We start from the raw sequence: 21,658 nt of genomic DNA, 5'->3' as shown, positions 1-21,658 counted from the left end.
ATGGCTGCGCGCCCCGCCGCCAGCCTCGCCTGCTCGCTGCTGCTCCTCTCCTGGGCGCTGCTCCGCGGCGGCTGCCGGGCGCGCTTCGCCGCCGAGGCGGACCCGGAGGACGACGAAGAGGAGGCGAGGGTTTTCCCCGAGTCGCCGCTGCAGAGACCCACGGTGCTGGTGGCCCTCCTGGCCCGCAACGCGGCGCACACGCTGCCTCACTTCCTGGGCTGCCTGGAGCGGCTGGACTACCCCAAGAGCAGGATGGCCATCTGGTGAGCCGGCGGGGCCCGGGCCGCCTGCGGGGACCTGGGCGGGGGCCGCTGCGGGGCGAGGGGACCGCTGGGGAACCGCGGGAAGCGTGGTGCGCACACCCCCTCGCTGCGGGCGCGGGTCCCGGGCGGATCGCGCGGCCGGGCTGGGAAAGGACGCGCGGGTCACCGTGCGCAAGGGGTGCTCACGGGGATAACCAGCCGCTCGGAGCTCCGGTGCGGGGTGGGGGTGGGGGTCCGGGCAGCCTCGTCTTTACCCCGTCAAGATTTGGGGGACACCCCACTATAGTGCTAGCTTCTCTCCCTTTCCGCTCTCCAGGTTTCCTCTTTCCCCACCTCATACCCCTCGCCCTGGAGCAAGGGGTTAAGGGTGTCCTCCCCGCCAACTCCACATGCGACTGGGAAGGTAACTGAGGCTGACCAGGGGGCTCCGGAATGGCTGGGGTGGCGAAGAGGGCGCCGCCCTGGCTCCCCGGGGCCGGCCCCTGCTCCCTCCTCAGAGGCTCCCGGTTCTCGGGGTTGGGAGGGGGCAAAGAGGAGACCTGGACCCAGAGTTTGAGCCCTGGTGGGACCGCTGTGCCTCCTCAGCCACGCCAGCATCGTGGGTCCTGTCTCCTTTGAGCGCTCCAGACTGTCCCTGCCTGTGCATCCTCTCTTGGGACTCGTTCCCCGCCGCAGATGCCAACCGCGTGGGGCGCCCTGGAGGAGGCAAACAGCCAAATGTTGTAACCCGTAGCCTAGAGCTGCGGGCCTGGTTCCTGGGTTTGCTGCGGGGAGGGCCGGGGCATCCGTGGGGGTGCCTGTCCGCTCCAACTTTTTAGGAAGGGGTCCGGTCCCACATCTGTGAAAAACGCAGGTATCAGAGGGCGAGAAGTTGGTGGCCAGGCTAGCCGCTAGGAGCCTGTGGACAAGGGGGTGCAAGCTGGCCTGGGGAGATAGGCGGCCGGGTGTACATGGACTAGAGGAAGACAAACCCCAGTTCACGCGGGAGCAGTTTCTGTCTTACGTTGATCAAGGGAGCTGTCCGCAGACAGAACTTATCCTTGGAGCAGCGGCTGGGCAGAAAGAAAGGAGGCTGGATAACGCCGTAGCAGGAGCTGGCAGCCGGAGGGCACCTGGTGGGAGAGGTGCAGAGGTGAGAAAGCAAACACGCAGTATAGTGCAGCACTGTGCTGTACACTGCTTTACTATACGCCCTCGAGACGTGACCACTGCCACGGAGGAGAGCGTGCGATGTGGCCAGTGGGAACGCTGGTGCCGCCAGGTTTTCTACCAGAAGGAAGTACTTTCTTAACCACTTCAATCCCAAAGGAAAATTTCACAGCTGTCCGTTCCTAGATGCCTGTTTCAAAGGAGATGCTTTACCGTATGGTTTTGCATTGCTTAGTTTTAAGGAGCGTTGCAATGGTTACTGTTTAGAAGAGATACCATGACCCTGTGTTACCAACGAAGAAACTGAGGCTTGAATCCGTCCAGAGACTCAAAGTCGCAGGATTAACAAATGGCAGCGCTGGAATTTGAACCCAAGTGTGTCCCTAAACACTGCCCTAGGAAGGGAGTAGTGGGAATGAGACACTAGAAGCAAAGGTTATATAAACCTATCAGCTGCAAATCAGGAAATGTGAGTTGTTTGTCACTAACTTGATGCGTGATGTTGGGACAGTTTCTTGGGAGCCACAGACATTAGTTTCCTTAGTAAAATGATGGAATGGGACTACATTTGAAACTGGAATTTCAGAAGTTCTTTCCAGCTCTTGAATTACATAGATTTTTTTATGTGATCAGTATTAACCAACAACGATTGTACTTCCTAGGTCCCTGAATACTCCAGGTTCTACTGACTTTGGTGTTCTGTTTAGGTGGGTAGTTTCCCAATTCTGCATAGATCTTTGGGATTTATATTCCTCACCCTCATTCATGGTCCATGTAAGTACTTTGTCCTTTACGGCCAGTGTTGGGAAGTTAAGAAAGAAACCCAAGGCTTGGGTAAGGCCGTGGGCAACCCATGGGTTAGCCACTGAAAACTCTTCTTTGAGTTCTAGCTTAGAACCCTTGTATCGTGTATTAGATAACAGTAACCAAAATTGGCAGCTTTAAGCAGTGCTTTACAGCTCTCAAAGTACTTTCATCAGCTATGTTATCTTATTTGATCCTGATGTCATTCTGTAAAGAAATAAAAGTATCTGTATTTTATAGAACGCATTCTGTTAAAAGTAACTGACTTAGGATTACATTTATTTGTTAATTTCACAAACACTTAATGCTAAGAGCTCACAGTTCTTCTAAGCACCTTACACTCACTTTCTGGTTTAATGTTCATAAAAACCCTTAAAACCCTGTCAGGTGTATACTGTATTATATACCCTTTTACAGATAAGAAAACGGAGGCACTGAGAGGTTGTACCAGCACATGTTCCTAATGACTTTTTGTGTGTGAGAATCGGGCACTATGCCAGATTTGGGCCATTTGGGCCGAGAAAAGTTGAATTAGATGTGGCTCATTTCAGACAAATACTGCTTTTCTTTTTCTTTTTTAAATATATTTTTTATTGATTTCAGAGAGGAATGGAGAGGGAGAGAGAGACAGAAAAATCAATGATGAGAAAAAATCATTGATTGGCTGCCTCTTGCATGCCCCCTACTGGGGATGGAGCCTGCAACCCAGGCATATGCCCTTGACTGGACCGAACCTGGGACTAGTCAATCCGCAGGCTGACACTCTATCCACTAAGCCAAACCAGCTAGGGCTCTTTTCTTTTCTTTTCTTTTCTTTTCTTTTCTTTTCTTTTCTTTTCTTTTCTTTTCTTTTCTTTTTTCTTTTCTTTTCTTTTCTTTTCCTTTCCTTCCTTCCTTCCTTCCTTCCTTCCTTCCTTCCTTTCTTCCTTCCTTCCTTCCTTTCTTTCTTTTTCTGGGCAGTGTAAGGTCCTCTGAATGGCATGTATAGGATGTAGGGGAGTGACAAAGGACTTCTAAATCAGATTGGGGCAGATGTGTGGACATGGAGGCTTCTGGAGGAGTTGGTACTTTGTTTGAACTCAATTTTAAAGGACAAATAGGAATCTACTAAAACCTGGGATGGGAGGGAAGGAGGTTTCCAGAAAGAGGGAACAGGGAGACAAAAGAACAAAAGGCACTGGGACATTATCCAGAGTTTACTGTAAGGGAAATAATATGGGTGGCAGGTCTACTGACTGCAAACCCCCCAGCTTATCACATTGTACCACTGGAGCTGCTACCTTTGCGAATGGCCCTCGGGGAGTATTTGGCTGGGGAAATTACGGGATATAACCCTCTGGGAGGAGGTGGTACCTAAGTTTAGGATGCTACATCTTTGAGGGGCTTCAGCCAATTGCTTACCTCTAGTCTCTCTGTCCTAACTCTACTCAACATTCTGAGATGCCAAGCTGGTTAGTATTCACTCTGCAAAGCCAACACATGCTGCTGTCAAAAGCAGTCAGTATCAAAAATGACTTTGAGCTACCCAGAACCTTACAAAATAGAACCCTGTTGAGTATAGAGTCTGGGTGCCAGCTTCCAAGTAGTCCTACTTCTCATTCATCTACTTACCTCTAATCATGACCAGAGAGCACCTGATAAGACGTCTTTCCTGTATGTAATTGAGAGGCCTGGCTCACTGATCACATTCAGACTTACCAGTATAGGATTTTTTTTTTTCTCACCTAAAGTTCTGGACCAGGGCTGCACGGCCCCTCCAGGTGGAATGAGGGTCAACACATTGACCTGAAAACTTTTGCTGTCAGAGAATGAGTGTCGATATCTCAGCATCAGGTTTGTTCAGATTAGGTTGAATGAAGGCAGGTTTATATTTTAGAGATACTTTGTACCAGCAAAAAGGAAAATTTGTCCCATGTACCCATCTGAGCTGAAAACCCCAACAAGCTCATGGTTTTCCTTCAAATTGGCACAGCTTTGTGGTATGGAACTAAGGAAAGTACCCCTTGTGTTCTAATTCCATCCTGCACCGAGTTCGTGGGAATCACTGCTGTGCTGAGATGGAGGGAGCTGGAGGCACTGTGACATGTGGCAGTGGACTTGGGTGGCTTCTCTTTAATTCAGTGGAGCCATGCACAGTGGCCTGGGCCATGGAGGGAAGGCTGAACTCATCCCCCTTCCAAACCTATGATTAAGGGGAGCAGCGCCAAGTTCCATGATCATGAAAAGTGGATTGGGGCACAAGGAAAAAACATTTGAATAAAAGATACATTAATTTTGTCTTTTGGAGAGCCTGCTATTGTCCTTGGGAAGACAGCTGGGGTTCGCAGAGTCTGTACAATCACAGGGTCGTAACTGCCATGTAATTATAGAAACCATCTGGGCATTTTCCTTGGTAGAGTGTTGAAAAGTAATATCCTCCATTGGGGGCCATTGTATGGCTTTCTAAATAAAGAGATGAGTTTCTGTTGACATGCTCAGAAACAGTGGTGAGCTATTCTTGGTCTGGGTACTGATCCCAATATTTTTGTACACTACTTACTCTGTGCAGTGTTTGGGGATTAGCTTGGATTGATCTCCACATTTTAATGCCCAACCAGGAGCATTTTGGTGAATATTTAACTAGATTCACTAATATACGTATGTTCATGAAATGTTCCCAAACTACTATTAACGATCGCTTTCAGCACCAGCAGTGAGAATGATGTCACATTTCATCTCGACATTAGATGTTTTCATTACCCTTATGGAGAGTTTCAGTTCAAGGCTGAAAAAGTGGATGATACTTTAGTCCCCTTCTCTCCATTAGTCTTTTTTCCTCACCTTTATTAGTCACCGCCGGTGGTTTAGTACTGAAGTTGGAGTGTGTGAGCTTAGAGTCAGACAGACTAGGGTTCCATCAGCGAACCTATGAGCATAGCTTCCCCATTTGGAAGTGACTATTAATAACACCTACCACAAAGATTTCTTCTAATAGCAAATGAGATAACACGTGGACATTGTCTTTTACATAAATGTTAATAAGTACCAGTTGCCATTTTCTATTTATCTCTTCCTTTTTGTCCCGTCTCCTTTATCTTTATCTTCCAAATGAAAATTAAAAAAAATTAAAAGTATCCTATACAATAAAAGGCTAATATGCAAATTGACCAAACAGTGGAACAACCGGTCGCTATGACATGCACTGACCACCAGGGGGCAAACGCTCAATGCAGGAGCTGTCCCCTGGTGATCAGTGAACTCCCTCAGGGGGAGCGCCACACAGCCAGAAGCTGGGCTCACAGCGCAGCGGCAGTGGCGGGAGCCTCTCCTGCCTCCACAGTAGTTGGACGTCCCCTGAAGGCTCCCGGACTGCAAGAGGGCACAGGCTGGGCTGAGGGACTTCCCACCCCGCCCCCTCACCTCCCCGAGTGCACGAATTTCGTGCACTGGGCCTCTAGTCTAGTGTATGTGTGTGTGTGTGTGTGTGTGTGTGTGTATATATATATATGATCAAAAGGAACTCTATTTTCTTCCTTTGAATAATAAATGATCAGCATAATGCAAACTAACATTAAAAAAAGATGTACTATTATAAACATTTTTGTTTGATAACCGATTTATTCTCCTCACTTTACACAGGAGGAAACTGAGGCATAGAGAATTTAAATGACTTTCCTGAGGTCACCAGGCTAGTGCATGTTGGAGCCAGGATCTGACCCAGGCAGCTAATGTCACAGACTGAGTACAGGTGGTCTGTTTAAGATCAAGAAAGGACCAATTAGTTCTAGTTTTTGCTTCTGTTAGTTGACTCAATTTGGGAAGATAAGAGTGCCAGTGTTTCTTTGAAACGAGAATGGCCCCTTCTACTTAAATGGCATAGGACTCAGTGGTTCCATTCCTCTGTCTTGATAATTTTGTCACTTAGCTTAGACATTTCTAGTTACCGAATTCTTTCTATGGTAGATTTCATAGAAACAGAATGAGACGGACTATGTGGGTTGTCCGTAAATATTCAGGTCACTTGCTATGATCACAGCTACATAGAAACAGAAAGAAGTGTACCAAGTATTGTTAGCGGCAAATGAATCAAGCAGCACTATTCATACACGAGTGGCTCTAGCATTTTAGGTTCATATTGGCAAAACTGAAAATACCAGGTTTTCAGCCTTTTTCATTAGCGGCCTTAGATTTGGTTGACCCCTAAACTCAACTTTCTTCCAAATGATTGGAGAAGATTATCAACCCGTCCCTATCCCCCACCCCCAATTTCAACACACAGTTGGCTCTCCGAATTATATATTTCCTTCGGGTAAAAACTGAAGTGACTAACAAAGGTCACCAATCCTCTTGTTCTAGTTATGACAGATTGCCTGCAGGGTTAGGAAGGAGGCCTAAATTGTCCTGGTTCTGTATTGTTAATTACCTTCCATGGATGGGGAAAGTAAAGCACAGTTCAAGGGTTTGACCCTCATATATTATCTATCCAGGGAATGCGCATCCAGATGAGACACCAGATATTTAGATCTTAAGCCCTGTGTGGCTGTGTTCTTTTAGAACCAATGTCGCTCACGGGGTAAAGGATAAGGTGACCAGATTGTCCCGCTTTTGGCAGGACAAAACCGATTTTTAACAATTTGTCCCGTGTCCCACGGCGTTTTAAAAAAGTCCCTGATTCTTTCCAAAAACAGGGACTTTTTTAAAACGCCGTGGGATGCGGGACAAATTTTTAAAAATCGGGACTGTCCCGCCAAAAGCGGGACGATCTGGTCACCTTAGTAAAGGAGCATGCCACTTATTCTCAGCTGGGCTCAGCTTTGTATGCTTGTCTTCAGCTCTTTCTCCAGGTGACTCCATCACCAGGTTTCTTTGTGACTCCAGGCACATAAGCATGCTCCTTGTGACCCTCTCCCTGCGCTGTATCTGGTGGTGGGAGGAATGAACAGTGAAGGCTTTGTAACCAGAAGGGCTGCTGGTGGTGTGCCTCGGTCCTTTTTCCAACCCTTAAACGTACACATGGGTCATATCACTGTGCGGCACTGTCTTCCAGTCAACGGCACGGTATAGTAGGACATTATAAGGCTCATATGGGGACTATAGTAGGACTATTATAAGGCTGGTTTCTCCGCATTTCTTCAAATAACAATAGACAGTAAAGTTAAAGCCCCAGAGAAAATGATCAGCCTGTGGTAAGGTTGTTAGTCCCATTCTCCAGGTGCCATATTATGATGGGCTCTCACTACATGTGTTTAAATCATATTTATTACTCATCGGGAATTTAAAAACACATGTACTGTATATGTCCTGACATTTGCATTCGCAAAGGACTGACTTGTTCATTTCATTGTACTTATGTTGTTACAATAGCACATAGTACTGATTTGGAAAAAAAAAAGAAGTAAATCTCTTAGAGTCCCTGTGGATTTATTTAATAGTAATTTAAGTATTTTATGAATGTTTTCTCCTGACATTTTAAAAAATTAAATAGTAACATAACGTAAAAATTCAAACAGTATGAATAGGAATACAATAAAAAGTAAGCCTCTCTTCTACTTCAAACCACCTGCCGGAGGCAACCAATGTTACCAGTTTCTTGTGTATTCTTCTAGAAACTGTCTGTGCACATACACGTATCCTATTGATGTCAACCCAAATATGAGTATTTTATGTAGCCTGTTCTGCATAAGTGTGATTTTTTAAAAAAAAAAACAACAACACACAACTTCTGTTAACTTCTGTTCAACTCTGCCAGCCTACCTACACTCATACCTGTTCCAGGTAGCGAGTCTGAACCTACCTCTATTCTGCTCTCCTGTCCTGTATCTCTGGCCCTGAGAAAATTTGGTCCTAAGCTCATTTAAAAAAAAAAAACACAAACTTTTTAATGAAGTGTAATATGCATCCAAAAAGTGCATTTATTATAAATACATAACTGAATAACTTTTCACAAACAGAACATGTCCGTATGACTAGCACCTGCCTCACCATTGCGTTTGTACATAGCAATGACTGTTGGGGCCGAGTCGCTGCTGTCCCCTGCAGTTTTTCTAGACCACCCATGGGGACCACCCTGTGTGCACAGTCTGACTCTTTGCTGTGGCTTGCCTGCTGCCCCCCCTTGCATCCTCCTTGGACTCCTCTGGGGCCCTAGGACTTAGACTCCTCGGGGGCCCTAGGACTCAAGTAGTAACTGCGTTCTAGAACCAGCAGGCTTGGCCTGTTGCCAAGCGAGATCTAGAGGTCAGGGGATCGGGATCCTATTTCTTTCCCCTCAGCTCTCCATTCCTCTGGTAGGAAAGCCGTGTGTTCATGTTCATAAAAGTAAAAAGGGATCTCGTTATAGCTCATCATTGAAAAGTCCTGCGAAATATAAATCGAGTGGCTGTAATTAATTCACTGGGACTTGCTGCCATTCAGATCCGTGAAAATGCGGTGTTTGTGGTTGCTGGCGTCAGCCAAGTCTCTTGCATGAATTAAACCTTAGCTCTGGCTGGAGGGCATTTCTTTTCCTCTCTAGGAGCACCGTACAGAAATCATTTCAGGCTCTCGGGCTCCCAAGAGTCGCCGCACGACATCCTGCCAAGGCTGGACTCAAGACTTTGTAACACGTTTCATGTCATGGAGGCAGTTTTTGTTATTCTAGTTGTTTATCAAATTTGGCAAGCTGAGGCCTGGCCCTGACTTGATGGTTTAGCTGATGAGATTTTGTTCCTCTGCAAATGGAATGCAAAATAATCCACCTCCCCTAAGGTTTTCTGATTAATGTTTCAAGACCCCTTAGAGGATATGCATTTCAGAAACCTTCATGATAAGTCACCAATGATCTTGGGTTGTGTGCTCCTAAGAGTGGGGCAGAGGACTGAGTGTGGGGCCAGGCCACTGCTGGGAAGCTCTGGTGCATCTGGCTTTCATTGATAAATGGGCTGTTTTGAAAGAGTTCTTTACCTTCTAGACTGAATCACTTCAAAGTCTATTGAGGGATGTGTCCGGCTGGAAAGAGGAGTTTCCTTAAATGAATCTTCCCCCAATTTGGCTGTTGCTGTAGTCTGAATGTGTACCCCCTCCCCACAAATTCATATGTTGAACTCTTAACCCCCAAAGATGATGGTATCAGGAGGTGGGGTCTCCCAGAGGGTTCCACCCTCCTGAATGGGCTAAATGTTTAAAAGAGGCTCCAGAGAGATCCCCCAACCTTTCTATCACATGAGGTGGGCACAACGAGAAGTCCCCAAGCCGAAGAGGGTCTTCACCTGACCTGGCCATGCTGGTACTTTGATCTTGGACTTCTAGCGTCCAGAACTTGCGTGAGAAACAAATTTCTGCTGTTTATAAGCCACCTAGTTGGTGTGTTTGTTCTAGCAGGCTGAACAGATTAAGCAGATGTCAAGCTCAAGGAAACCATGAAGGGCCTAGCTGGCATGGCTTAATGGTTGAGTGTCGACCTATGAACCAGGAGGTCACAGTTTGATTCCTGGTCAGGGCATATGCCCAGGTTGCAGGCTCAATCCCCAATGTGGGGTGTGCAGGAGGCAGCCAATCAGTGATTCTCTCTCATCATTGATGTTTCTATCTCTCTCTTTCTCTTCTGTCCTCTCTGGAATCAATACTATATATATATATTAAAATATATTTTTTTGAAAGAAAGAAAACCATGAAGGTAGCTTAAAGTGCCTGCATTTTAGACAATAGGGAAGTAGAATTCTTTCTTTTCTCTCTGAGAGTGATTGTATATGTTTTGGAGGTTGGGGCAATTGGTTACAGCGAGCTTCCTCTTCTCACAGGACGAAAGCTGATTCTGAGTAAGGGGAATGTATGGAGGTACCTTAGCATTCTCCCTAAATGTCATGTCAAGTGAGAAACTGCTGCTTTTCAGGGTCTTGGGAAAGGTAGAATTTTCTGGAGACCAACGGCAGAACTTAAATTCCTGGGCCATCTGTGAGAAATGTGGTTGTGGACAATTGGTCTGTGGCATTTCCAACACGGAGTTTCTTGCTGGACCGCAGGACTGCTTTTTAGTTTCTTGGTTTCCAGCCAGCCGCATAATCTGTCCAGGCTCCACACACCACAGCGATTATGGTTTAGACCCGCCAAGATAGTGGGAAGTTGCTGCCAAGTGGAATCAGGGTTTTGCATGTCATGGCCGCAGCGTTGCACAGTAAGTGTGTATGAAGCTCCCACATTCTGTCTGCTGGAACAGGTTGGGGCCGAAGAGCATTCAGACCCTGTCTTGCGTTTCCGATGGATTTTGTTGAAACAGCCGGCATGCTAAAATATTTTAGAAAATTACACATCTCCTCCCTGGCCTTCCTCAGTCTTGTTAGACTTGATGATTTCCTGGGCACATTGATTTCCATCCGAGAAAATTCTCTTTCGCACCATAAACCATGAATTTCTAAAGCAATGGACTAAAAAAAAATGTTATGTGCATTCCTTTATTCACTTGGCCATTGCAGATAGTCTATGTGGATGAATCCAGGTCATCATGTTGAAATTAGTCGTTGGGACGGCCTACAAGCAACTCACTCTCCCCATTGGTCAAGCTTGTTGGCCATGAATGGACATTGGTTCTCCTCACTGTTCGGCCCACCTTTTGGCATAAGACTGCTGGACTTCAACTCGTGGTTACTAAATGCTGGTTCAGGGGCCAACTGTATCACAACACCCAAGACGTTTATTAATTACACCGATTTCTGGGCCCCGTTTCAGCCACATTCAATCAGATGGCCCGTGGGAGGGGTCTGGGAAGCTGGTCTTAAATGTGGACAGAATGATATGGATGGAGCTCTGGGTTTGGGAACTGCAAGATGGGCTCTCAGAAGGCCCCCTGAGGAACAGGGGACGAGGACCGAAGGCTCTGTATGTATCTAAAATACAGGCCCTGGGATTTTCAGAGCTTGGGAAGTTGGCATAGTGTGGAATCTTCCAAACTCCAGGTTCCAGGTACTGAAGCATGAAGGCCAACGGGTTTTCTTATCAATGAAGTAGGAAGGAACAGGCTCATAAAGGAGAGGCTGTGCCAGGTGGGCATCATTTGTGTTTTTCATTGAGTCAAGCACTTGTGTTCTCCCTCCTTCCAACAGTAACTATTTAAAAAAAAAAAAAATTTTTTTTTTTTTTAAGACAGTGCCCCCTGCCGAAACCGGTTTGGCTCAGTGGATAGAGCGTCGGCCTGCGGACTGAAAGGTCCCAGGTTCAATTCCGGTCAAGGGCATGTACCTTGGTTGTGGGCACATCCCCAGTAGGGGGTGTGCAAGAGGCAGCTGATTGATGTTTCTCTCTTATTGATGTTTCTAACTCTCTATCCCTCTCTCTTCATCTCTGTAAAAAATCAATAAAATATATTATAAAAAAAAGAAAAGAAAAGACAGTGCCCCCAACTGCCCACTGGATGAAGTGGTCGGTATAAAATGACACTCCCTGAAACCTTTTTCTTTGCTCAGTGTATCTCACATCATGAGCTCATTGAGAGCATTTAGTTCTAGAGAAGAAAGGATAGCTATTGATAAACATCTTTTTTTTTTAATTTCTTTATTGATTAAGGTGTCACATATTTGTCTTCATCCCCCCATTCCCATCCCACACCCCTCCCCACGGATGCCCCAACCCTCTGTTGAACTTAACCGTTAGATAGGCTCATATGCATGCACACAAGTCCTTTGGTTGATCTCTCCCCCCTCCCCCCACCCTCCCCTATCCTCCCTCTGAGGCCCGATAGTCCGATCGATGCCTCCTTGTTTCTGGTTCTGTTCTTGTTCCTCAGTCTATGTTGTTCATCATTTCCCCTAGATGAGCGAGATCATATGTCACTAGATATATACTTATAAGAACTGAATGTGAGACGAGCAATAATAGTTATGCTGACAGGCAAATGAATCAGTCTGTAGTGAGTTTCTTTCTGGACCAACAGTTCTTTTGAGACCCAATTTCAATGTCCACCAGTTCCTTATGTGTACATGTCAGCACTGACCCCTCAGCTCTGGATGGTGGACAAATGGTGGTAACGGAGGTCCGACTCCCTCTGGTTTGGTCTTGGCCGGACCCAGGGGCACGGCTTCACCCGGACTCAGGGGCACGTGGCCTCACCCAGACCCAAGGGGCGCGTGGCCTCACCCGGGCCCGGGACCCAGCCTCACCCAGATGGATCCAGGGGCACACGGCCTCACCCGGACCCAGGATCCGGCTTCACCCGTACCCAGGGGCGCAAGGCCTCACCCGATAAACATCTCTTAATAGAGCGAAGGGAAATCAAACCCGTGCATTTCCTTCGAGTAAGTAGTCATCATTTGAACCACTTTGGTCCTCATCTTGGTCCCTTTGTTGCTTGTATTTAATTTTCCTGCTTTTGGTTTTCTCTTTGGCATGCCATTAGAAACCTGTCCCCTCATTTGTGAAAAAAAAAATAAAAATAAATGGTCTATTAAATTAGCCTGCATTTAGTAGTTGGCACTTCGGTCCTAATTATATGATTCTAGAGGCCCGTTGCACGAAGAGATTCATGCAATAGGCCTTCCTTCCCTTGGCTTCCAACACCGGTTTTCCTCCGGCACCCGGAACCCAGGCCTTCGCTCCGGCCAGAGTCTGACTTCTTCGGCTTTGCTGCAGACTCCAACCGGTTAGTCTTTGCTGCTTCGCTGCAGACTCTGGCCGGAGTCTGCTGTCTTCATCTTTGCTGCACACTCCAGAGTCTGCAGTCTTGTCTTCTCTGTGGCACTCCGCTTGTGTAGATCCCTTCACCGCCCCTACCCCCCCCCCCGCCCTCCCTCTCATAGCAGGCCTTCTAATTTGCATACTCACTCTGATTGGCTGTGGGCATAGCAGAGGTATGGTCAATTTACATGTTTGTCTATTATTAGGTAAGATTACAAAGTCCCTACGTCTTGTGTCTTCTTTAGTTATGAAATGAAAATATACATTTTTGGAAATTCTCATGGTTCTGGTCGGCTGCATAAAGGATTGTTCTGAATTTGTCACTGCCGTGCAATGGTATGGCCTGAGTTGATATAGTAGCATTATTACAACCTCACTTACAGGCAGCCTTTCCTGGAACAGAGCACAACTCGGTCACTAAATCTTGTACTGGTCTTGTGTTGTTGTTAATCCTCACCGGAGGATATTTTTCCATTGACTTTTACAGAGAGTGGAAGGGAGGAGGAGACATCGATGTGAGATAGACACATGGATTGGGTGCCTCCCACAGGAGCCCCGACCAGGGCTGGGGATTGAGCCTGCACATACCCTTGACTGGTCTCAAACCCGGGACCCTTCAGGCTATGGGCCGACGTTCTATCCACAGAGCCAACCCAGCTAGGGCTTGTACTGTTCTTGTACCTTAGTTTCTTTGTGTCCTTTTGGTGACAGGTCTATCCAAAATTCCACAGTCAAGCTTCCCAAGTTTATGTGTCTATTTTCTTTTTTTAGTCCTTTTTCTTCTCAAAAATGTGAGCTGCAATCTATTGATTTTTTTTTAATTTTAATTTTAATTTTTTTACAGACAGGAAGGGAGAGGGATAGAGAGTTAGAAACATCGATGAGAGAGAAACATCGATCAGCTGCCTCCTGCACACCCCCTACTGGGGATGTGCCCGCAACCAAGGTACATGCCCTTGACCGGAATCAAACCTGGGACCTTTCAGTCCGCAGGCCGACGCTCTATCCACTGAGCCAAACCGGTTAGGGCTGCAATCTATAGCTTAATGTGTCCCATGGAGAAGATAATAGTCCTCTGGGCAGGAAGGTGAGCCCTGGCTTACATTGTCTTGTGAAAGAGTAGGAGGCATTGCTCATGTGTGCCTCTTCAGACAAGCCACTTATTCTTCCTGGGCCTCAGTTTCCTCTCCTGCAACATAAGGGAGACACGCTAGGGTTGTGATGGTCAATGCGGCTGCTATTTAAAATCACTTGATGAGGTTTTAAACAAATCCGATGCTGGGCCCCACCCCCAGATCATTTACGTCTGAATCTCTGGGGTAGGGTCAGGGCAAGTGACAGCTCTTGAAAACTTCCCAGGCAGGGATAACGCACAGCCAAGGTTGAGAACCTCTGGATCAGACATTCTCTGGGGTCCCTCCCCGGTCTGACATCAGTCCCCCCTCCCTGGCTGTGACCCTATCGGAGGAATCTTCATGAATCATAACTCCGCCTGACTGACGTTTCCTGGATGCTCAGGCCAACCCTAGATCTTTTTGGAATGGCCTAAAAATAAAATCTTAAGTTTTCTCAAAGCTCGTGGTATTTCATCCTGTGGTACAGAGGCGGTGCTCGGAGGTGTTCACTCAGACTGTGGCGTCCTGCAAGAAGGTGGTGCTACAGGGTGAACTGCCAAGCGCTGTGGCAGCCAGAGGGCTGGCCTTGCAGGGGCACCTCTGGAACGTCTCTCGAAGGGCCGTGAACGCCAGATGCAGAGGCAGCGGCTGCGCAGGGCTTGCTCCCTGCAGCGCCCAGATGCTGCTCCGTGGCTAAGGGAGCCGCGTGCACCCAGCCTTCTAAGGGCACCCTCCAGCCAGGCTCCGGCGCGCAGGATTCCTTCCCGCTGTGTGTGTTTTGGTGCGCTGCCCAGCTTTGCTTTACCGCATCTGTTTCATTCTGGTGCAGAGCCTCTAATCATCTCTGGGGATTGGGTTTCTGGTGTTACTTTTAATGGCTTCGGATGTTAGCTTCTTTTGTTTCCAGATTTGCATAAACAGTGCCGCCTTTGTCCTGTGGTCTTGACAGGGCTTCAAAGCCTGAACTGGGCACAAAGACGCCCTGGATCCTCATTCCTTAGGCATCAGATTGCAGCCATGCCAGCAGGTGACTGGAGGTTACAGCTCCACTTCTGGGCCAGTTTGCTGTCTCCCAAAGATTAGGTTCTGCCACGGCCCCTTTGATAATGACCCTGAATCTTAATAGCTTTTCCTAAGGCCTGTGCAAATGCTGGTGAATGAAATGGGCACTGCTGGCGTTGGTCTGAAGAGCAAAGGACAGTAACTTGCTATTAGTGGACTATCCCCGCCCCACGAGAGACCCATGATCTAGAATCACTCTGGGAAGCATGGAAGCCCCAAGCTCATCGGCCAGTCTTTGCTGATGTTTAGCAGGGCGGGGGCGGGGGGGGGGGGGGGGGGGCACACCCTCACTTCTCTGTATCTTTTCAAAGTAAAGGCAGTAATTGAACTCTCAGTTATCCACAGCTGGATTGTCTGTATTTTGGATACAGAAAGGCCAGCTTTTGATCAGCCTGTATGGCCCAATCACCCAGCACAGCCTTGAGCTGTGTGTCTCTATGCTGCCCAAGAGTTGTGTGTTTAGATAACGGAGAGTAATTTTTATCTCAGCTCAGAGGAAAGCTGGAAGGTGTTCAGCAACATTCCACAGAGGGCATTCCGGTGCCAGTGGCATTTGGTTTTGTAGCTCTTTGCCCTTTTGCATCATCTGTGCCGTGTACCATGTTTTCAGATTTTCTTGCCTTGGTCTCCTCATCTGTACAATGAGTGCTGGACAGACTGATCTTTAAAGACTTTTTTTTTTTAATGCACAGTATGCTATGTATTTGCAGTTCCACCACTGATTTCATGAAACATGAAACAACCTACTCTGTTGCCATATTATTTAAGATGGCATTTGGGTCTCGATTTCTCTATTTGTGTGTAGATCTAATTTCTTCGGTACTTTTGACTTCTCCATGTCTCATATCTTTGCAAAATAGCTTGATGGTTCCTATCTATATAAAATTGTAACACTTAATACATATTCCCCTTTGTGATGGTTAATTTTATGTGTCAACTTGGCTGGGCCATGGTGCCTGGATATGTGGCCAGATATTATTCTGGGATGTTTCTGTGAAAGTGTTTGTAGATGAGGTTTCTATTTAAATCAGTGCACTTTGAGGAAAGCTGATTGCCTTCCATAATGTGGATGGGCCTCATCTACTCAGTTGAAGGACTGAACAGAACAAAAGGCTGACCTCCTTTAGCAAGAGGGGATTGTGCCACCAGACTACCTTTGAGCTTGAACTACAACATCGGCTCTTCCGTGAGTCTCCAGCCTGCTGGCCTGCTCTATAAACTGAACTTGCCAACCTGCATAATTGCATGAGCCAATTCCTTAAACTCTTTCTATGAAGTAAATATAGTGTATATTTGACGCCCTGTCCAGGCTTTGAAGCCCTGTTATAGAGAGATATATTATTATATATTATCTCTCTGTATAGCTATATATATATATATATATACTATTGGTTTTGTTTCTCTGGAGAACTCTAACTAATATAACCTCTAACTTGAAATAAAATACCATCTCTTTCATGAACAACAACAACTAAAAGAAGGGCTGTGACAAGAAGAAAGAGAAACCAGAGAATGATGTCAGAAGAGATAGTTACAGATCTGAAAGTTGGACTTATTGCTGTGGACACCTGGCGAGGGATCTTTGCTGCATGCGTACGTAGTGCAGGTCTTTTTAGAGTTGGCTTTTCTCACGCGTGCAAAGTAAGTGCACGTATTCCCTAGAAGGCAGCAGGAGGGGCTTGACATCTGCTGTTGTGATGGGGAACAATACGTATGTGTGCTCTTTGCAAAGGCTGCTGGCCAGACTGCAGGCCTGTGCAGTTTGCTCAGTGCACTGAGTGAGGAAAGGAGCTTGCATGTGCACTTTGGGGGTTGGGGAAACGTGGCCGTTAGAAGTCACGTTTCACTAGGGCTAATGGGTTATTGCACCCAAGTGATAAGTCCCCGTCCTCTAGAGGTGTCATTATACCCTCGATGCTGAAGTTTGGCCTGTGCTGACCTTCAGAGGCCCGGAGCAGGAGTGCCTGCGCGAGGTCTCTTTATCATGAAGCTGAGTGGGGCCATGTCCTTTCTTGCTGATTCTTTATGGGAGGAACAGAAGAAAAAGTCAGGGGTGGGGAAAAGTATGAAGAAAAAAAAAGAGAGACAGAATCGTTTGTCTTCAATTGTGAATTTAAAGGCCTCAGAAAACTAAAATGAAGAAGGCAACAATTTTCTTTTTCAAAGAATGCTACCCTGCCCTAACCGGTTTAGCTCAGTGGATAGAGCATCGGCCTGCAGACTTAAAGGTCCCGGGTTCGATTCCGGTCAAAGGCATGTACCTTGGTTGCAGGCACATCCCCTGTGGGAGGTGTGCAGGAGGCAGCTGATCGATGTTTCTCTCCCATCGATGTTTCTAACTCTCTATCCCTCTCCCTTTCACTCCGTAAAAAATCAATAAAATATATTTTAAAAAAAGAAAAGAAAAAAAAGAATGCTCCCCCTGGTGACCCTTTGTCTCACCTACTCGGGGTTCAGTCTCTTATAGCAAACTCTTCCTTTTTTGAGCCATAACCAGTAAATAAAAACGCAAATCCTTCCGCTGGATCAGCTGCCCTTCGGCTCCCTCTCTCAGCCCTCGCTGGTCTTGCTACTCAGATGAGACTCTCAATCTCTAAGCCAGCTGCTTCCTTCCCCTACGGCCCAAGCATCTTGTGCCCCCGGCTCTGAGTTTCTGAAGACTCGTGTAGGATGCCTTAGTCACACTGGGACTCGGGCATGATAGTGTACAATGCCCTACTGAGTTTTTCTTCTGATAGAACAGTAAATGTGATTTAAGGGACTTGGGGGAGGGGGGGGGTCAGACTGTTTTGCCCTGCTGTAAAGTGGATTTTGAAGCTTTTCCTCTCTTCTGTATACCAAGGTGTCTGAGATTTGTTGTTGCTTTCTCTGGTCTGTATTTCAGCTGTCAAGCTTTAGGTAAGAAATTGCATTGGCATTCTGCTCCTTTGAGTTAGAAAGCAAATAGTTTCCCTAAATGGGACACTTTGTCTTTGTGATGTCAAAGGGTCACAGGACAAATAAACCATAGTCTGTGGTTTACCCTCTGAAATCATTTCTCCATAGTAGATTTTTTTAAAGTTGTTATTCTAATGAACTTTTACGGCATTTACACATCACAGATTTGGGGCCATTTTCTCTTTCCTTTTTATTTGTTCATTTTTAAAAAATATATTTTTTTATTGATTTCAGAGAGGAAAGAAGAGGGAGAGAGGTAGAATGATAGAAAGATCAATGATGAGAGAGAATCATTGATTAACTGCCTCCTGCATGTCCCCCACTGGGGATAAAGCCTGCAACCCAGGCATGTACCCAGACCAAGAATCAAACCGTGACCTCTTGGTTCATAGGTCGACGCTCAACTGCTGAGCCATGCTGGCTGGGCATCCTTTTTTTTTTTTTTTTTAAAGAGGTATTTTTCTAGGTAGGTTTTGGTTTATTTATTGGTGGATCGATCTCTTTATTATCAATAGGTTTGGCAGTCCTGGAAACACAGGTGTCTTATCCAAAAAAAAAAAAATTAGGAAAAGCTGTTTTGCGCATCACCTTATAAAAAATGATTATGACTTTTAAAACTCCAGACAGGTAATCCTTATTTTCAGCCACTTAAAAAAATATTTGCTTTCCTTGGACTTTGATCCCTGGGAAGACCAAGGTTACACATGGCTTCAGTCTGTAGTCAATTTCATCCTGGGTGGTAAAATAATACAGGGCGGTTTCCAGACCCCCTGAAAAATCAGCTGTTAACAAGTGAGGTCATTTTTGGTAGGAGAATTGCATATGTCATTGTCTCAACAGAGACATGGGCTGCAGAGTCTGTCTGGGGGCCAGCTTCCAAGTACTTGTTGAAAGTCCTTCCAGCTTAGTTTGGCTTTGGCCTTCATCTCACTTTCACATTTCAAAGCACTTGTCCAATGAAGTATCGAGTAAAACAAAACCAGTAACCTGTTGTTGTTCAACAAAATGTGGAAGTGAGAACAGTAGTCATTTTATGATTCTTTTCATGTAATTCTGTCACTAAGAAGAAATGTGTACTTTTTCTAGTCTCCATAGAAAAGTAGGACACATTACTTCTTTAAAAGGGCTTTAAGTATTGAACGAATGCGTACAAATATGAGGTTGCGTGGATAGTTTCTCGTCTCAGAGGCCTGCTTTCTAAATAGTAAACTGTAGCTATGGTGTGGCCACCTATCACCACGATGGCCCCCAAAGAGCCTTGTTCCTGGTGTCCACTCCTTCCCTAGTCTGCTCCCCTCCTGACTCCTGTGAACAGTAGAGCAGGTGGAAGTGAGAGTGCATGACCTCCGAGGCCAGATCATAGAAGGCACTGCAGGTTCTGCTATGGTCTGTGGATTGCTGGCCTCGGGAGATGTCCCCTCATCTTTAGGGACATTGAATCAGTCCCAAGGAAAGGCCCACATGGAGAGGAACCAAGATCTGCACCCAACAGCAAGCGCCAACTTGCCGCCATGGGAGCGAGCCGCCTGGGAAGTGGGTCTTCCAGCCCAGTCAGGCTTTCAGATGGCATCTCAGCACAACCTGAGAGACTCCAAGTGAGAATGTCCTAAACGCGCGTGGAGCTCATGCTGCACAGCACGGGGAGAGAGTGATGATAAGCAAGTAAATTAAACAAGGTGATTTTAAAAAGTATGTGCTACTGGGCCCGAGTGGCTCAGTTGGTTGAACGCCGCCCTGTGCACTGAAAGGTTGCTGGTTGATTCCTGGTCAGGTAGCAGGTTTGGTCCTCTGTTGGGGTGTGTACAGGAGGCAACCGATTGATGTTTCTCTCTCACGTCGAAATTTCTCTCCCTCTCCCTTCTTCTCTTTCTAAAATCAATAAAAACATATTTTAAAAAATGAAATAAACATATGTGCTAAGGAGAAAACAAAACAGGATGGTGGGGTAGAGTTTTCCTGGAGAGCACTTCATAAATAAAGTAGGTGGAGAAGGGCTCTGAGGGGGTGATATTTGAGGAAGCCATGTGTGATGAGAAGGAGCTGCCTTGTCAGCGCTGTGGAGAGGGGAGAGGAGAGGAGAGGAGGGGAGAGGGAGGGGAGGGGAGGGGAGGGGCAGCAAAGAGAAGGGAAACCAGGTTCCTAAGTCAGGGAAAGGCGTTGCTTGTTGGAAGAAAGCAAAGAAGGCTGGTGTGCCTAGTCCCCTTGGGGCTTATGTCAGATTTGCCTTCTGAATGGCTCTCCATTCTTCCCTGGGCTTCCTCTTGGGGGAAATAGGGTCAGTTTTCAATATCATCAACCACAGTATAATATTTTTTTAAAAAACATTTTGGCCACTCAGACACACATTTAATAGTTGAAGAAATCCAAAAGAAGCTTAGCATCACATCTCAAGATCATGAGTGAGCAGCCCTCGGTGGGTTGGCTTTCCTGGGCTGGGTGGGCCCCAGCCTTCCTTTGACTCAATGGGGCTGCCTCCACCAGCCAGGGAACAGGGGTCTGAGTACAATGCCAACTTCTGTGTTCTCTCAACCGTATTTCACGTGCTATGTGTTTAGTTTCAATAAAGCATTTGTACCAATGGCTCTGGAGCTCGGAGGAAGACTAAAGGAATGCGTAGCGGTTCTGAGTAAGGTGTGGGCCAACACAGCAGACCTATCCTTGGGGGAGAAAAGCCATTTCTTCCAGTGTCAGGACAGTCACAAGTGGCAGTCTTCTCCAGTGAGATCACTATGGCTAAAAGGCTGGATGATACGTTTACATTTTAATTCTTATCAATCTGTGTAACTATACAATGGAACGCCCACCGGTGAGTGGAAATAAGTATTATTTGTGCTAGTAATCTTTGAGGATTGTCAAAGGTCAATAAACTCAAATGTCAGGAAATTCTCTACTTTAGCATCTTCTGTAGCCTGATTTCACAGTGGAATGTTCTCAAAATACTTCTTTCTCGATTGTCATCAGTGGCGATGCCAGCACTACCAGGATTCAGGGGGACACTACTCATTTAAAAAATGATGCTTTCTTTTAAAATAACAAAATAAAACTGAACAAAACATACAGCCCCAGCAATAAAGAAGACTTTCTGCATAGCCATCCAAAGAACGTACAAAAAAAAAAACATCAAGAGAGTGCAGGACATGATCAGATCTGCATGTGTTTCTTCTTTAAAGCACAGGTTGGGAGTGTTGAAAAGACCTACTACACTTGCAGCTAAAAATCAGAGTTTTAGGTGAGTTGTTTCCTGTCCTTTTAATATGTTTTCTTTAGCCATGAAGCAAAATTTTTAAAAGCATACATCAGTGTTTTAGATCCTGCTCTGCATCTTCCCACAGAAATCATGTCAACACAGCCCACTTTTGATGTCCCTGGTTCCCCGGTTGACATCACAGCACATATTATCATGATTGAAAAGAACATTTCTCAGATTGGCTCTGGGCTAACAGAGCAATTTGTTTTGGACTTGCGTCAGCTTGTGCTTAATTTCTGAGTTTCGACTGTGGAGTATTATACCCCATAAAAACCCTCCTATCATTTTCAATTGTTTGAAGCTTTGATTTATTTTATTTTATCTCCAAAAATAGGAATGAGGCCACCAAACACAACGACGGTGAATTAAAAACAATCTGATTTGGTGGAATATTTCTTTTTGTTTTAAACTCCTACTTTGTCAGCAGATGTAACCCAGAACTTTGTCAGGCCCAAGTG

At 46.1% G+C, this 21,658-nt stretch overlaps 1 protein-coding gene across 1 annotated transcript in view; it reads left to right on the top strand.

The window, feature by feature from the left end:
- COLGALT2 (collagen beta(1-O)galactosyltransferase 2) overlaps positions 1–21,658 on the top strand; it is a 79,478-nt gene continuing 57,820 nt past the window's right edge. The window contains exon 1 of the mRNA XM_008145949.3: positions 1–263. Within this exon, the coding sequence (XP_008144171.2) occupies positions 1–263 (263 nt within the window). The remainder of the gene's footprint in view (positions 264–21,658) is intronic.

This window comes from Eptesicus fuscus, chromosome 22 (assembly GCF_027574615.1).
Source record: "Eptesicus fuscus isolate TK198812 chromosome 22, DD_ASM_mEF_20220401, whole genome shotgun sequence".
NCBI classification, from domain to species: domain Eukaryota; kingdom Metazoa; phylum Chordata; class Mammalia; order Chiroptera; family Vespertilionidae; genus Eptesicus; species Eptesicus fuscus.
This window is presented reverse-complemented; position numbering and strand designations above follow the sequence as displayed.